The sequence below is a fragment of the Rhineura floridana genome, chromosome 12 (genome assembly GCF_030035675.1).
Source record: "Rhineura floridana isolate rRhiFlo1 chromosome 12, rRhiFlo1.hap2, whole genome shotgun sequence".
Classification (NCBI taxonomy): Eukaryota; Metazoa; Chordata; class Lepidosauria; order Squamata; family Rhineuridae; genus Rhineura; species Rhineura floridana.
Genome location: NC_084491.1, coordinates 8,537,715 through 8,556,026, shown reverse-complemented (window position 1 = coordinate 8,556,026; position 18,312 = coordinate 8,537,715). Strand labels below are relative to the sequence as shown.

The 18,312-nt window shown below is 47.0% G+C and overlaps 1 protein-coding gene across 4 annotated transcripts in view; it reads right to left on the bottom strand.

Annotated features, from left to right (window-relative positions):
• The window catches only part of PLAT (plasminogen activator, tissue type), a 35,062-nt gene extending 17,276 nt beyond the window's left edge, over positions 1-17,786 (bottom strand). The window contains exons 1-7 of one of the 4 annotated variants that reach the window (XM_061592375.1): positions 17,676-17,786; positions 8,243-8,279; positions 4,821-4,925; positions 4,344-4,383; positions 2,925-3,056; positions 1,322-1,435; positions 26-200 (exon numbers count right to left, since the gene is read on the bottom strand). In XM_061592375.1, coding sequence (XP_061448359.1) covers positions 26-200; positions 1,322-1,435; positions 2,925-3,056; positions 4,344-4,383; positions 4,821-4,889 — 530 coding nt within the window. In that variant the 5' untranslated portion in view covers positions 4,890-4,925; positions 8,243-8,279; positions 17,676-17,786. Of the gene's footprint in view, positions 1-25; positions 201-1,321; positions 1,436-2,924; positions 3,057-4,343; positions 4,384-4,820; positions 4,926-8,242; positions 8,280-8,521; positions 8,589-17,675 lie in introns of those variants that run through there. The other 3 variants (XM_061592378.1, XM_061592376.1, XM_061592374.1) reach the window with 3 other exon arrangements.
• Between the last annotated feature and the right edge of the window lie 526 nt (positions 17,787-18,312).

Below are 18,312 nucleotides of genomic sequence, written 5' to 3'. Positions count from 1 at the left end.
GCCCCTCCCACATTTGTCCACTCACCGGCAGTAGTTGTGATTGCCCAGCCCCAGCTTCAGGGCATCCAGCCGGTAGCCATTGTACCGCTTATGCCTCAAGGAACTGAGGTTCCAGTTCAAGCACTCCACTCCGCTCACAGTTGTGCTCCACGTCCCCCTATACGTCTGTCCTGCGTCCTCGTAACACATGGCTCTGGTATCTGAATAAGAAGCACAGCATTCGTCTCAGTCCAGTCCTGAGCAACCTCCGAGGGCGCTCTGCACATATGCTGTATCCATGGGGCAGCTCAGGATCACAACGGGAGACTGGGGGCATTATTGCTGGGGGCTCTAGGAAAGGGGTGGGGAACCTGGATTCTCCCCAGGTCACCCTCCCCCATCTCTCATGGGCCCTGCTTTGCACCCTCGGAGGGGTTTTGCCTGGCAGGGATGTCGTCGTACACTGATTATACCCTGGATGGAGGAGATATGTGTGACTGTGTATAGGAACTGGCCTGCTGTACAAAGGCAAAATTCACATTTGTTGCTCTGCCCAGTTTTGCCTCTGGCCCCGCCCACCAATGATATATGGCCCCCAGAAGGGAATTTGGCTCTCGAGCTGAAAAAGGCTCCCTGTCCCAGTTATATGAGGTGCATGGTGGAACCGTCACAGGGCAATCTCCCTGCTTATACCTTCCCTACTATATGATGGGACTCCTCCTCCTCTTCATATTGCCAGTCATCTTGGATGGGCAGAAGCAAGACCCTTATGACTGAAGCCAAAGCCTGATCCCCTGAGGCTTGTATGCCAAATCCTGCTCCAGTCTCCCCTTTGTCACAGGCTACAGGGTCCAGCTAGGGTCACAGAGGGCTCGGCAGTCCAGCTACATGCAACGCTTTAAATAAGTGGGCTTAAACCTGGCTGCTTGTATTCTGAACAGCAACAACAACTGCAGATCCCTAATTCAGAACAGTAGTCAGGCAGTGGGCAATTTTCAGGTGCAGAATCCTGATCGATCTTAGGGCCATGTTCTGAACTGGGGATTACATCTGTTTTTTCAAGAGAGCTGCAAGCCAGGAAGTTCATATTTTTAGCTCCATCCTTGCAAAGCTCCCTAAGTGGTCTTAGGCAAACCACTCTTTCCAGGTCAGCAACCCACTCCTCAGCCCCCACTGTCTGCAATCAGGGGATATTAGCCTACCTTATTGGGGTGTTTTAAGGATTCTCAAGTAGCTAAATAAATGCCAAGGATCCATTGGGTTGGCTGCAAAAAAAACAAAGCCAGGCTCCCTTACATGGCACCCCATTCATTCCCCACAGCGTTGCGGGTGAGCTACTCACCAGTCTCACAGTGTTTCCCAGAGAGACCTGGGGGGCACAAGCAGATGAAGAAGCTGGGTGAGTACAGCGCTTGCTGGCAGCGCCCCCCACTGAGGCACCGTGGATTTGTACAATCTGTTGGGCAAAGAAACAAGAGAATCTTGGGTTCCCCCTTCCGTGGCAGTTTAGGGTTTCCATATCTTGGGCCCTCAACCTCTTGGGGAGGAAACACGACTCAGAGGCAGAGCAGACACTCAGCTGGCAGAAAGAGGCAGGGGCAGCACTTGGCATCTCCAGTTAAAATGATTCCAGGTAGCAGGTGCTGGGAATGGCCTGTGCCTCGACAGCCACGGCCTCTCAGAGGAGCCAGTGAGGAAATAGTCTCGCTAAACTCAAGTCACATCTGCACCATACAAATGTGGAAGGGCGGGATAAAAAAATTACTAAATAAGTTTAAACTACTATTAAACTGCTTTAACAGTCGTGGCTTCCCTCCACTTCCAAAAATCCCGGGAACTATACAGTTTATGAAGGGTGCTGAGAGTTATTAGGAGACTCTCTGTTCCCCTCACAGAGTTACAATTCCCAGACTTCCCTGGGAAGAGCGATTGAATGTTAAACCACTCTAGGAACTGTAGCTCTGTGAGGGGACGAGGGGTCTCCTAGCAACTCTCAGCACCCTTCACAAAGCACAGTTCCAAGGATTATTTTGGGCGAGCCTTGACTGGTATAGCGGTGCTTTAAAGGCATGATGTGGGTGTGGCCTCAGTGTTTTATCTTATTCCAAGAAAATATAGTCAGGACTACAGAACAGAACTGATGGCTCTGCATGCTCAGTGTTTGGAGGAAGGCCCACAACCCAGTGGCAGAGCATACATTTTGCATGCAGAGAAGTCCGAAGATCAATCCTCAGCATCTCCACAATGGATCTCATGTGACAGGGCTGAGGTTCTGGATGACAGCTGCCAGTCAGTACTGGCCTACAGGAACCAGTGGGCTTACTCAATGCAAAGCAGATCGCCATGTTCATAAGATAGCAGCATGGCAAAATACACCTCCTGCCCAAAGGGAGTGCGTGCAACATCTCGGGCGCATGCAGCCCCCTGTGGGTCTGTACCACTCCCTCCCAAATGTCATAATGACATAAGTCATCATGATGTGAATAGTCATCCCCTGGCCCTGGGGAGCTGCAGCTCAAAGAGGAGGAGTTAAAGTCTCCAGAAGAATTCTTTGCATCCTCAGGAAATCATGAGTGGATATAAACCTTCTAGATAAGCATGACCCAGAGGGGCTGGACACATATCTGGCATCTCCTGTTAGGGCAGAGAATGTGTGTCTTCATATCCTTTCTGCCACACTCTAGAGCAGCCTTTCCCAACTAGTGGGCCACCAGATGTTGTTGGACCACAACTCCCATCAGCCTCAGCCAGCATTGCCAATGGTCAGGAAAGATGGGAATTGTGGTCCAACAACATCTGGTGGCCCACTAGTTGGGAAACACTGCTCTAGAGTGTCTGTGGGTCTCTCCCTCCTCTTTGAAAAAAGTCATGACAGTTTTGGTCCTCACTCGATCACTGGATGCTCTACCTGGACCGCCCCACATCCCTATATATCTAATACCCACCTCTGACAGGCACCGCATGGCAAAAGATGCCATTGCTCTCACACCGACAATATTCAATCCGTTGGTTTGCTTGCCGTAGCCAGCTCTCCCGTTTCTGGTAAATCTGTAGGGTTGATGGGTCTTTGCATGTGGCTACAATCAGGAGACAGAAAATGCTCCTCAGAGAAGAGTCCCCACAACACCATTTCCCACCCTCCAAGCACCAAACTTCTTTGGTTCCCTGCTCAGTAGCAGTGGTGGCTGGTGTCCATTGGGCTTGGCAGGGTGTAAAACAGGAGGCCAACAGTAGGTGGAGCCAGAGCCAATGACAGGCAGAGCCAGCTAATTCTAGTTTGGTACCCATCCTCCTTCCTGCTGAGTTTTACAAGGGCAATGCTGAGATTGAGGAGAAGGAAGCTGGTGGGCAGTGCCACCCATTGGACTGGTTGTAAGTAAGAGGGCAGGCCAGCAGGGGCTGGTTGACAGCAGACAGAGTGGTTGAGGAGTGCTCTAATGAGTACCAGACTCCACTGCTCAGCAGTCACCCTCTTTTCCCCTCACTATTGTATGTGGGGCATAGCATCATTTGCTGTCTGCCACTCTGCCAAGGGCTACATGCCCTGTAAAGGGGGAAAGGAAATGCTTGCCTTTTCTTCCAAGCACTTCTCTTCAAATCACAAAAACTGGACAATCCCTATAATGTCCATCTTAATAGAAAGTAAGCTCCTTGTCCTTATGGATGCAGAGAAGAGATGGAACATCATGTTGGGCACAGCCTCTTGAATTTACAGAGGCCTTGAGATGCAAGGAGGCATCACCTGATGCTTTGGGGAAATCCAATGCAGGACTAGAAGTTGTGCTGCCTACTTACTTCCAATATGCTCTGCAGATATTTACAGGTATACTTGACATTCCCAGTGCTCACTCTTGTTGCAAGCAAACAATCCATATAAGGAGGCCACCCCAGGAATTTCCTACCATATAGGCATCTGGGGGGAGCCACCCTCACCACAAGCAACCGCTTGCAATACTTGTGTAGCTGACCCTGCCCTGCCCATGGTTTTTGCTTCTTGGCCCTACAGTTCATGCATCTCCAACTTTGTAAACTGCTTCAAAGTCTATTTTAGCAACAAGCAGTATCTTAAATATTAACAAAACAATTTTACATTCCCCTCTTTCTTTTCCCCCAGGCCTTGCCAAAAGAATCCTGACTTTATCCTGCTTACAAAATCCAGGTTTTCAATGCAATAGGTAATAGATGCCATGCTTGCTTAAAATGCAGGATTCTGATTACAGAACCTGAGCACAGAATTGGGTTTAGCTTGTACTGCCCGGAGATGCTTAGTACCAAGAGACCAAGCTCAGAATAGGCTGCTGATTTTGTTTGCCTGTCTGCTCCCACCCAGTTTGGGAACTGAAGTGCTCATCATAGCTTCTTACCTCTTCTTGACTGAGTTACTCGTACGCGCAGGGGAAGTTCCTACAGAGATGGAAGGGGGAAAAGTTGGTTAGAAAAAAGGTATTGTCACAGAAAGGTCACTTTTGTGCCAAGCACCAGCTGTTTTGGACTACAACTCCCATCAGCCCCAGCTAGCATGCTAGAAAAGTTTGCAGCAGGGATATGAAATGTGAAATGCTCAGTGTATTGCCATTCCAAAAGGAATCTCAGAAGAATGAGCAGGAGGGTTCCCAAACACAGTAAAAATGGCTTGCTGCATTTTGAAGTGAGTGAAGCAACACACATTACCATCTAAAGATGCTGTCAGTAAGGCGACAAAGTCCAGAGTCTAAATGTACCTAACTGCACCACTGTGTATCGGACAGGCCTGACATCTGCACATCCCTGTTCTAATGCGCTAAGACAGCTTGTAAGAAAAGCCAACAGTAAACAAACACATTGCCACGATGAGCTCTTACCTTGCCCAGGATTGCAACAAAGGCTCCCAGCAGCAGGAAAAATGGGAGGAGTTCTTGTCCCAGTCTCATTTTCAAGCCTTTTAATCTCTTCTAAAAAGTGAGAACCTAAAAGGAAATAATGTCGGGGCAAAAAGACAATGAATGATGACCTAATGCAAAATAAAAATAAAATCACAGACCTCCACTTGGAGGAGGGGTTGCAACTGCAAACACAGGCCCACGTGAACAGACCGGCTTCTTCAAGGAGCTTTGCCAAAGAGTAAAGCACACACAACAACAGATGGCTGGGGACAAAAGAAGGAGCAGCAACAGCAGCTGCTGCAAGCACAGAATGTTTACTGGTGGGTTTTGGGCCAGGCTCATCTGCTCCAGCAATTTAACCCCATCTCAGAGTGTCGCCCTAGGCTTGCAGTTTGCATCCTGGTCCCTCCCTTTGGCTGGCTGCTGAAAGTAGGTCACTTGGCCTGGGAACAGGGCTTGTGGTCTTGGCTCTCTGCTCATCTCCCCCGGGGAGCGCCTTCACCTCTTTGACTCATTTCACTGCAGCCACAACAGACTCTTGTGGGCTTAAGGTCAACTCCAAGAGCCAGGTCCTTTTCCAGGCCCTTTGGCTGCTATCCTTGTGTTTTTAACTGTCCTGCGATCTGTATGTCACTAGTTCCAGTCCCCTGCCTGCCTCCCCCAACCATGGAAATAATGCATTGCTGTGAGTGCCAATTGATCTGACAGTCCTCTGCCCATTGCAAAACTTCTGTTGTCCCTCCCACTATCCTCAGACTATTTGAAAATCATCCTTGCCTTCTTCAAGGTGGTACCATCGAGATGTTTTGGGCTAACTGGCAGGGGCTTATGGAAGCTGAAGCCCAACATATGTGGAGGGCACCAAGTGCTTCTCAGCGAAGTCACTGAAGCTTTCTATGGGCTAGGCTTAACTGCAAAAAAATATTTTTCTTTCGACGACCACTAAAATGTGACCTTGTGCATTTCTCGGCAGTGAGAAAAGACAATTTATTAAAATTTGACTTTACTGAGTGAGGACAGGGCTGTATGATTTTTGTTATTAATGCCTTTGTTATTAATGTTTGCATTTCTAAATCGTATTTGTCTCCCTCATGACTAAGGCACAAACTTGGAGAAAGTTTAATTAAAAATCTTACTTAAAGGAAAAATTTAGAAACTCAGTACTGCTTATTTGCATCATTTAATTCATTTATGCAAAAGAGGATGGGTCCTGCTTGGATCCTGGAAATTAGGGAGTGGCCGATGAGTTTATTAGCAAAAACATACCTTTAAAGAGGTGCCAATTAAACTTGGCTAAGAGCAGAGAGATTTGTCCAATGCTTTCATGTGACTTGGTTACTGTAGAAAGCAGGACTCTGGAAACATTAATTCCATATTTTGCAGTAGCCAGGAAATGTATTTCTACATTTGGCATACTAGAGCTTGCATCATTTAACATTTAACACTTAACATTTTCAAATTTCCAAAATACAGTTTTTACAATTAGAGATGAGTAAAAGGTAGAGGAGAAATTTTTGCATGCCTATCCTTAAAATAGGATTTTGGAAACAGGTACCTGCCATGTATTCCAGAAAGCTGATGTTGTATAGTTGCAGCCTCACTTGCTCCACATGTCCCACTGAACTCAAAAGGGTTTACTTTACAACAGATACATATAGAAAGGCAAGTGGGACGTAGGATGCTATTTTTCCCCTTGTATAGAAGGCTACATTCTGGCCACGCAAAAGACAAAGAGGTTTCTATACTTAACACACATCTCCCCATCCTTTGTAAGCCACATAGAGATTTTATTTACAATTACATTTTGTTAAATAAATAAATCCTCCCTCCAGGCAAGCAAGAAACATTATAATAGTTCAAGCAGACATTTCCATCACTCAGAAGCACTGGAAGGTGTTGAGCAGTCTGGTGAGGGTGTAGCCTGGGGAGAGTTCTGAGGGCCAGAGAGTGAATCCTGGAGGGCCACTTTTGGCCCCCCAGACCTGGGCTTCCCCAGGGGGCTGCACTGCTGGGTAAACTATACATGCACAGTTAATTTGGACACACTGAGCTGGGCATGGGGGTTGTGTGGTACCAGAATCCACTCCTAGGCTGCCAGAAAGGATTCCCTAAATTCATCCTGATTTGATGATAGTCCTGTTCGAATCCCAGAAGGCAAAACTGCCAAGGCAGTTCTAGTGAGATTAGGTGCTTGATCAGCATGGACTAGAAACCAGGACACAGAGTAGGAAAAGAATTAGTGCACTGATTAAGTGACATTGCTGACATGTTTATAAGTAGTAGACTGGCAATCTGCTAGAGATGGATGTTTTTCTAATCCTGCACTAGATTCTGGATAGAAATGCCAGACAGAGACTCAGTCCTGCCTGTATCATCTCTGCCAAGGATGCTTGAATGTCTGGCCACAGACTGAAGAGATTTTGGGTCTTTCACCCTAATACAGGAATTCAGCCACTGCAATCTAATTTGAAGCTGATGAGGGGTAACAGCAAGTGGGATGAAAACATGACAAATGGATGAGTCACTTTGCCAGAAACCCAAACTGAGAAAAAGCTTTGGGTTAAAACAAAATCAGGCTTTGAGCAAATGTCTAAGACCATGTTAATTACTTCATACCCTACAAAGTGTCACAGATGAAAAAGTAAGGATATTCCTGTACATCAAAGTTGGCCAACATGGTGCCCTCCAGATGTCCCAGGACTCCAGCTCCCATCAGCCCCAGCAAGTATGACTAATGGTCAGGGATGATGGGAGTCGAAGTACCACAACATCTGGCAAACACCTCATTGGCTATCCGCTCACCAACATTGCTACCTGAGCTCCCATTTATTAGTTACACCCCACCTTTCTCTAATGGGCTCAAGGCAGCATGCACAGTTCTCTCCCACCACCATCACCACCGTATCTTCACAACAACCCTGCATGGTAGGGTAGACTGAGAGGTAGAGACTGGTCTAGGGCCACCCAGTGAGCTTCATGACTGGGAGGGGATTTGAACCCGGCTCTCACCCCTCCTAGCCCAAGACTACCTACTGTACTACATAGGTTCTCATACCCTCTCCCCTCTGGTTACGCTAGACTTCTCCAACCTAGCGCCCTCTGGGTGTTTAAGACTACAACTCCCATCAGCCCCAGCCAGCACCCCAGTGCTGGCTGGGGCTGATGGGAGTTGTAGTCCAAAACTTCTGGAGGGCAAGAGGATGCAGAAGTCTGAGCTGTACGCTGTTGAAGGCCCTTCTCTAGCTTGCTACATTCCTCAATTCTGCAACAGCCTGCCTGGCACGGGTTTCAGAGTCAAGACAAGAAATGCGCTTTTGGTTAAAGATAACACCAGAAACATGCAGTGGCAGTGTGTGAAATGGTAAGCTGTACACAACGTGCCTTAGTGTTCATGCACACACCTTTTATCTTCAGAATAATCCTGCAAGGTAGGTTAGGCTGAAAGAGAGAGAGAGAGGGAAAGACTAAGGTTATTTAGCAAGTTTTATGACTGTGCAGGATTTGAACCTGGGCCCTCAGGCTCAAGTCCAATACTCTACATCAGCCTTTCCCAACCAGTGTGCCTCCAGATGTTGTTAGACCACAACTTCCATCAGCATAGCTGAGGCTGATGGGAGTTGTGGTCCAACAACATCTGGAGGCACACAGGTTGGGAAAGCCTGCTCTACATTTACACTGACCAAGCAAGAAAAGTTTTCTTTGCCTTCTCGCCATCACTGCATGCTTCACCTGTTGTATTTCTGCCCGTCTCATAGGTGGATGGCAAAAATGGAGTCGTGATTAGATTAAGACCAGAAAGACCCACTTTCATAATCCACACTCAGCCATGAAGCTCAGTGAGCAACCTCTGGCCAGTCACTCTCTCATGGCCTAAGTTACAGGGTTGTTGTAAGGATAAAACCACAACTCTTGAGTTCCCTGGAGAAAAGCCAGGATAGAAACAAACATAGTTAATCAATGAAATGAACAGCTGTTAAAAGGCAATGGGTCACTGCTGCAGTTTAAGATGACTCAGTGGAGGAAAGCTTTTAATCTAGAATGGGGGGGGGGAGAGAGACTGGCACTTAAATCTTGCTCAAAGAGGATCCTTTCTGCATGAATCATCAGGCTGAGTATGCCCCAGAGAAAGTCGCCCAGCATTTCTGAACCTAGAATTTACAAGCAGAGTGTCCAGTCTCCGTAGCAGGGCTGACCCAACTGAGGGGCAGCCACAAGGTTCTTTGGTTCCCGTGAGCAACACAGTCAGGGCTAGCTCCAGGTCTAAGGGGGGCCCGGGCACCAAGAGGCTCCCTCTTCCATTTTAATTCCCCACAGACTTTCAGAAGCCATTCCAATGCCAGCAGCATTGTGAGGGGTGGTGGTGGATTAAGTTGGCAGTGACTCCACCTGCTCCACCCAGGGTCCCTTCCACCAGCACTTGGCCACAATATCTTCTTCTTTTTTTTAATGAAGGGGGTCCCAGCATCAGCCATAATGATCTTCTTGGATGCTTTGGCATTTGCCCAAGGGACCCAAGTGGGAGTAAGAGCTCAGAGTAAGGGTCCAGAACTCGGGAGGGAGGGGGAGAGAAGCTGTTTTTCACTTAACTGGAGGCCTTTGTCTGTCTCCCTCTCCAAAACCCTGGAGAGTCACTGCCAAAGTGTAGACAGGCAATACTGAGCCAAGTGGACCAGTAGTCCAAAGTGTTGTTATAAATAGCAATTGACAAATCTGTCAGTTTCAGTTTCTCTCATTTCCTCAACCTTTAATCCAATTCATTTTTCTTTCAAAATCTGCACATGAATTCACAGAGATTGTGTATAGTTTTCTCCTAATATATATATATATATATGTAGTTTTGTATATTATTTCCACTAACATAATGCAGTGTTGTGCACACATTTTGGTTGGAGTATTTGCATCACAGAATTCAGATAAGTGTTTCGGTTCAGTGATTGGTTCAGGAACTACAAGCTAGGTAGGTTTGCACAGATGAATCTTCCTCCCCCCCATCCTTTGTGATAAGAAAGGTGTCTGTTTTCTACAGACACAAGAGGCTGAAGCACAGACAAGAGTTTCTGCAAGATTTGAAATATGTTTGTATATCCATGTGTAGTCAAGAAGTGTACACATTCTGTATGCACACACATACATTTCTTTTGTCTTAGTGTCACATTTCTGCAAACACATTTTGGAAACCCCTGCAAAGGCAGGATGAGGAGACACTGGGAATGAGGGAGAAACTCAATTCGGCCTGCACTTGAACGTGAACCTGCCTAATTTGCACTTTCTGAAACAATATGAGAATCAAAACACAGCCATCCTTTGAAGCTCACACGCATGCAAATTTTGTGATGCAGTTCTTCAACCAGAGAATGTTTACAAAAATGCATATATTGGGTAAAAATGAATATATTCATTAAAATAACATACAAAATGCACTATATTAGGTTAAAGTTTAGCAAAAACGTGTCCGTTAGTCAAAACTGCAAAAAAAAGTGTTTATTAGGAGGAATTCATGCTAAAATGCTGAAGTTTTGTAAGAACTCCCCCCCCCAACAATTGCAAATTGCTGCAGAAATGTGGAGTACTGAATTTAAGATTGGAAAATTGAGAAACTGAGAGAACCAAAACTGGCAGATCCATCTGTCTCTAGCAAACACACACAGCAATTTCCCTTTCAAACGGCCTTCAAATGTCTAAAACAAAAATGTCTGTTCCCTCCTCCAGCCAGGGTTACTGTTTGCTTCTGTAGAGCCCAAGGCTTTGTTTAATTCTGAAGAAAGCCAAGCTCTTGGCCTTTCCAAAATCCTTGAAGCTGCTTTTGTAAACTAGCAGAACTTTGAGAGAACTTTGGCTGCTTTGTTCCAGCAGTTTAGTATCTCTGAATAAAAAGGAATTCTGGTTACTGGTTAATCAGCATTGGCAGATCCTCAATTTTTTTTTAAGACAGCTCTTGCTTTTGTCCATTTTTCTCCATTAAACCTCGAGCCAGCATTTGCCAACCTGGTGCCCTCCAGATATTTTGAACGGCAACTCCCATCAGCCCCAGCATCCTATGGCCATGCTGGCTGGGGCTGATGGGAGTTGTAGTTCAAGGCTGCCTTGAGCATTAAAAAAAAACTAGGTACAAGTGTTTTAAAAATATATTTATGCACTTTCCTCAGGTAATAAATAGACCCTTGTAAACCACAACTTAATTATAACAAAGCAGAGGCTTATAAAATTAGAAGTAGAATGAGCAGCTTGTTATGAAGAATGGGGAAGTAGAATTCTACAAGTGAGGGAAGGGCAAGCATGGACTTTAATGTTCCCCTGTCAAATGTTCCCTGCATTTAGCAACCTAGTACATCAGGAATCAGCTGATCACTGGGGGCTGCAAAGTGCTGTGCACAGGGCTTTGGAGGCACAGCTGCTCAGCAGTGCTTGCAAATCCACTTCCAGCCCAGCCATATCATTACCTGCTTCACAACTGATGTGCAAGGCAGGTGGGCTTCGCTGGACTGAAACAGCCTTGCAGGCCAAATGGGGAGGTCCGATGAGCCTAATTAGGCTCGTGGGCCAGACGTTGCCTACCACTGCACTAAGCTATCCCTGGTTTCTTACCTGCTTGTGCTGGGAGGGGAAGAGAGCAGGAGCACCTGGTCGGCATGCACCAGCTCTTGCAGCTCCTGCACATTCAGGTTTATGAAGCCAAGCGTCTTGCTTTGACATGATGCCTACATGCTGGCCCTAGTTCAAGGTGCTGGTTGTGACCTTCATGCTAATAGCAGCCTGGGCTCAGCCTAACTGCAGGAACGCCTCCTTCAGCGTGAAGCCCCCTGTTCTTTTTACCTTATCCCTGGAGAATGGGTGAACCTCAAGTCTGGGGTCCAAATGGGGCCTTCCAGGCTTCTCTATCCAGCCCTTGGCAACACAGCCTCCTGAGACGGACTCCCCACCCGCCTTGAGGGGTTCTGGCTGGCTGGCATGCGTCCTTCACCCATTGGCTGTGACGGCTAAGGCTGATGGGAGTTGAAAGTCCAACAACATCTGGAGGGCACTAGATTGGCTATTCCAGCCCCCACACAATCCATCCAACTAATGTGGTACAAGCAGAAAGCAGATGCAAGAGGCATCACAGTAAGATCATTCAAGCAGACAAGCCCAAGGAGTGGGGATCCTCTGGGCCTCCAGATGTTGCTGGACTACAACTCCCCTCACTCCCAACCAATGGCCATCATGGCTGGGGCTGATGCAAGATGGAGTTTTCACAGTAAATGTTTCCTCCCTACAGTCAAAATTTAATCCTGTATGAGAAAGGAGGGGAAATAACTTCAGGAGCCTCAAAGAGTGAGCTGGTAGTGCATATCTTTCCCTTAGAAATGCTCTTGCCTCCCGCGCACTGCTTGGCTGTGCCTGAATGGAAATGGGAAGCTCTTTCGGGTGCTCATAAATAGACCGGAGGCAGAAGCTCTGTTTTGAAAGAACTGGTTCCCAGTCTCAATTTAAGTTCAGGAGAACACACAGCAGACAGCTGGCTTTCCACTAAGGCGTCAGAAGACATTAAGAACACAGGAAGCTGCCTTTTACTGAATCAGACCATTAATACATATATAGGTCAATACCATCTGCACTTCCCATCTGTCCCATCCTAACAGTCAGAGATAATCAGTACTGTAGTGACAAATTCAGAAGTGCAAGGTCCTTCCATAACAGTCACACCCTCATAGCCACGCCCCTTCTAAGATTATACAACCTTCTACAATTATAGAATAACTTGGCCAGGCTTGAATGCTGCTTTGTGCTTCTCTATCACTCTCACCATTTGACTGTCCTTTCTCACTGGCAGAGCTATTGCTTCAATAGCTGAATCCAGCATCTACACATTTATCTCCTGCTGCGACCAAACTACCCGATGATGTAGATGGGATATTATCATGAGGATTCACTGTCTCTTCTTCTGCAATTACATAATTGTCACTCCCAACAACTTAGGAATTCCTTTCACTCTGATTGGCTCCAACCAGCAGGAAACGACAAGAAAGCAAGTTAGAAGATTCTTCTCAGTGGCCATCACACTCCTCTTTCATGCTGATTGGCTCATAGGATGCTGGAGACACAGGGACCCTGCTGAGACCTGGTTCCCCAAAAAGTAACCCTGGATGACTACATTCCTGGGAATAATGGGAGTCCAACAACATCTGAAAAGTGACAGGCTAGCCACCCCTGTCCTATACAGGAAGCTGTCTGATACTGAGTCAGACCACTGGCCCATCTAGCTCAACACTGTCTACACTGACTGGCAGCAGCTCTCCAGGGTTTCCAGGAGGCATCTCTCCGGACCCTACCAGGAAACACTGTGAACTGAACCTGGGACTTTCTGCACGCAAAGCAGGTGCCCTACCACTGAGCTACAGCCCTTTCTTTGACTGAACTATAGACCTTCCCCAAACTGCGCTGCATAGTTTGTTAGATGGATAAAGAGTGACACAAGCAAAAAATGTCAGTATGTTTTTTAAAACCCTATTTGGTTTACTTTTAAAAACTCCTGATATATTTCCAAAAATAAACTGTACTCCTACTCACTCTGTCCTACTCCTCTGAATACGAGGAATGGATTCTAAATCTAGCTTGTTAACAGCCTGGCACAGTTTGGAAAATAAATGAACTGCAGAGAGGAAACAGCATTTACAAAGCAGACCTCTGAGTCCAACATATCTAACGAGATGTTTAGGATGATGCATAAAATTCTGAAGAAACACAACCAATTTCCTGGGTTAATTTGTATTTAATCACAATGGATTGTTAATTTTCTATCATACATATTTTCTTGTTGTACAAGCATTTTATTTATTTCCAGGTGAGACCTCTTTGAGGTACCCCATTTTCTCCCCCCCCCAAAGCATCCAAAACACTTACCTTGAAATATAGCAAACCAGCCCTCCCAGTGTTTAGGAGACTTCCTGCTTACTAAGAATTTCAGAAGAGCCTTGCTGGCATATCTAATCCAGCATCTCAGGGCCAGCGAGACACCTCTAGAAAACCCGTAAGCAGGACATGAGAGCAATAACCCTCTCCCACTTCCCAGCAACTGCCTCTGATCCTTGAGGTAATATATATCTATTGTGACTAGTAGCCTTATGCTCCATTAATATGTCTAATCCCCTTTTAAAGCCATGCAAGCCCATGGCCATCACAACATCTTGTAACACATTCCATAGTTTACCCGTGCACAGCAGTGGCGGCTGGTGGCTCCATGTCAGTGGGACAGTAGGCTCCACTCCGGGATTTAGTCCAAACTTTTAAGGAGCCTTGAAAGTTCAGACTAAAACCTGGAGCGGATTCCACTGCCCCACTGACATGGACCCACCAGCTGCCAATGCTCTGCACAGTATGAAGTACTTCTTTTTGTTGGTCCTGAATATCCCACCATTCAGCTTCATTGGATGAATCCAGTATTATATGACAGGGCGAAAAAAAAAACTATCTTGCTGTACTTCCTCCACACCATGCATAATTTTATACACCTCCATGATGCCTCTCACCTTGCTTGCCTTTTTTTTCCAATCCTAAAAAGTCCTAAGATTCATGACCCCAAGATCATGGAAACCCTGGGAGGGGGCAGTGCTCTTGCGATCATGTCCTGCTTGTGGGCTTCCCAGTGGGACATCTGGTTGGCCAGTCTGAGAATAGGATGCTGGGCCAGATGAGCCACCAGCCTGATCCAGCAGGGTCCCTCTTATGTTCAAGATGTCTTTCCTGGTTAGCTACTGTCAACTCAGACTACATCAGCGTGCTTGTGAAACAGGGATTTTTTGCCCCAATGTGCATCACTTTACGCTTGCTTACATCAAATCACATTGGCTATTTTGTTGCCAAGTTGCCCATTTTGGAACGATCCTTTGGACACAAAAATTTGGTGTTATCAGGAAAATTGGCCACCTCTCTGCTCACCCTGTACTCTAGGCCAGGGGTTCCCAAGCTGTGGTCCATGAACTTCATTTAGGTGGTCCGTGGAGCGTTTGCAGAAATACAATCAGAAATCATACAGCATTTAGCACAGAGCATTACAATTGCTACAAGAGGCAGAAAAATCATTAAGTGGTCTTCTAAGACCTTGAGCAATTTTAAAGTGCTTTGTGTGTGTGGGGGAGTTTGGGGACCACTGATCTAGGCTATTTATGAACAAGTTAAAAAGCAAAGGTAGGCAATTAATTACAATCTTTTAGAGACCCCACTTCTTATCTCTCTCCAGTGCAACAACTGCCCATATTCCTGTTCTGCTTTCTGCTCTTTAATCAGTTATTGATTCTTATGAGGATCTCATTATCTATAATGGCTTAGTTTATTGAAAAGTCTCTGGTGAGGAACTTTGTCAAAAAAGCTCTCTGGATTTCTCATCGCCTGGATTTATCATTGTTTAATAGACTATTACCAGCATCTCATCAACAAAATACACCAAGTAGACAAAATAAATTTTCATGAATGTTATTGCATAGCTAGCTTTCCTCCCAATAAAGGCAAGAGGTGTAATCTTCCCTTTGCCTGTTTTGCCTCATGTTTTCAACGTGCAGCAGAATGGAAGTACAAACGCATTCCTGTGTAACAGCGCAACAGGGAATTCAGAAAATTTATTACAGGTGAGCAAAGTGCAATAGAGATAAAACAGAGAGCCACTTGTCAGGTTGGAGATTACTATCGAGGCCAGACCGACTTCCAGTTTTCTTCCATTCTGATACTATACAACATTTTTTTTTAAAAGCAACCCAGAAGCTAGAGCTTTTTTGGGCTTTGATTTATGGCACAACAGCATTGGCAGCGATAAGGCATCACAACAGCAGCAGCTTCTAAGATCCTTGTAAAATTCCCTGGGCCTGAATTGTCCTCATCAGGATCATCTGCTGACATGGTGCTGCTCTGGTGATAGTTGCCCCAGTTACAGAGTTGAATCTGCCCACTGCAATGGACCCCATTACAAAACCTTAAGTGGATGGAATGCACAGGAACTGGATATCACCACGGATGCATCTGGACCGATCAGAGATCCTCTCTTCATCATTTTGTTATCTCTCTCCTCAATCAAAAGTTTGCTGCCTTTATAAAATTTTATCATTACATCTGCTAGGAAAGTCCCAGAGATAGCAAATGCACACCTTTCTGTTCTATTAGTGGTGGGGATGAGGGCTATTATTCTGTAATCTATAAAGCAGGGATCCACTTGTGCCTTGATCCAGCATGAACAACTTATGTCAGGGAAAGGGCTCCCCTGTGCTCATGGCAAAAGGAATCTGCTCAAGTGGGTGCCGAGCGAGGAACCTGAAGAAGAATTTCCCTGATGTATGTTTAGCATTCTCCCTACATGTAGAAAACTAGCATGTCAAGCTTTGTGTAGGTTTCTTCACAACATCCTATTTTTTTCTATTTGCAGGGAAGCGGGGGGGGGTTTTCAAACAAGCAGCCCTCCCCCACACCTGCAGCCTGAAGTGACCGAAACCAATAAATGCTTTTGAAATCCATTTTTTGATCCTCACAAGAACCCTGTGAGGTGAGCTAGACTAAGAGGTGGTGACTGACCCAAGGTCACACAATGAGCTCCACTGCTAAGTGGCGATTTGGATATGGCTCTCCCCTGTCATGCACCAACACTCTAACCACTACATCACAGACAATGCAAAGGGTTGCTTAAGCTTCTTGCCTCTTTCACCAGTCTTTCCATGAGACTCCTTTGTTTTTCTGAATGGGGGGGAGGAACAGGGATAGACAGTTGTGTAGTGGCAAATTCAGAAGTGTAGTCTCTTCATGATAGTCATAGCCCCCCCCCTCCTCCTCCTCCTCCTCCTCCTCCTCCTCCTCCTCCTCCTCCTCCTCCTCCTCCTCCTCCCCCCCCTTTTTGCCCCTGGGTTAAGAATGAGATCCTTTTAAATCCTTCTCCCACAACAACAGACACCCAGGAGCCAATAAGCATGAAAGGGGAGAGCGTTAGCTGCTGAGAAGAGCCTTTTCAGTGGCTGACTCACCTTTCACTCTGATTAGCTCCAATCAGCAGGAAAGGACAAGGAAGCATGTTAGAAGACCCTTCTCAGTGGCTAACACACTCTCCTTTCATACCGATTGTCTCATAGAGACACAGCGACCTGGCTGGGACCCTGCTCCGAAAAAAGTAAGGGGTCTAAGACCCTCTGAGCCCCTGCACAGCTACACCCCTGGGGATAGAGGAAGGAGGAGGCCAGCATGACTGCACCCCACAGCTGGGAGTTAAATGCCTCTTTCTTCCTGCTGGACTCTTGAACAACAGTTGATTATTAAAGAACGCAATTAGGGCTACAGTCTTTGGCACACTTCCTTGGCCCACTGAATGCAACGGGGCTAGCTGGAAAAAGGATGTGTGGGAAGGTTTCCTAAAAACCTTGGCAGCTCATCTTTAGAGGCAGCAAGTGCCGAGGGGGGAACCCTCAAAACTGGGCTAGGAACAGAACATCGGCTACCTTTGCCTAGCAACTGTGGCCAGACTACGCTGCCCCTTTCCTTCAAATAAGAGGTTAAGTATAACGGTTGCCACCCTAAAAGTATAAGAAATATTAATAATAATGATAATAATAAATTCTTATTAACATCATCAAATATTTGCTAGAGCTCCCTAGGAGGGCTTATCCAGCACCAAATGTTCAACCCAGGAATCAAACAAAGCGCCAGAGAAGGAGAGTAGCCTCTGAGCACGTGCAGAGCGCACCCCACTCGCGTAAGACACAACCGGATCCGAGAGAAGGGGCTCCCAACCTGGAGGCAGCCCTGCCTGGCCCCGCTCCTTGCAGACACCCGGCATCCCTCCCACCACTCGAACAGCCTTAGCCGGGCTAAAGAAAGCCGCGTTACCCTGCACAGCTCGCTTCCGCCGCTCCGCCCCGGCGTTGTCCTCGCTGGCGCTAGTTGCTCTGCCCGGCTCTGGGAAGCGTCGCAGCAGCACCGGCTCCTTAAAGACACCGGCTGCCCACGCGAGTGGGCGGGGACTCTGGAAGGTTGGGAGGGGCCAAAAGAGCTCCCCCCCCCGCGCTCTGTGCTAGGGGAGCGGAGGGGCTGCAACCAGGGGGCGCTTCTCAGAGGTGACGCGGAGCGGGAGGAGGAGATCTGGTTCTTGGCCCAGCCGGTGTTGCTGGCTGAGGGTGATTCCGGAGCGCGGGCTGCCAGTTGATTCCACAGCCGCCTCCACCACCCCCATCAGACGCACGCCTGGCCTTAACTGGCCTTCGCTTGCCAGGAACTGAACGCACAGACCCGCGTGTTTTCCTCCTCGCAACGCAGCCCAGCCCTGCTGTGAGGCAACCGACGGCAGACGATGTCTTTTATCTCATGCTTATCCCCCACCTTTCCTTCAAGAAGCTCGAGGTCAAGGAGCTTCCCCCCCTTGCCCATTTCACCCTCACAACAATCCTGCGAGGTAGGTTAGGCTGAAAGACTGTGATTGGCCTAAGGTTATGGTGCGGATAAAACAGAGCAGGGAAAATCCTGTATG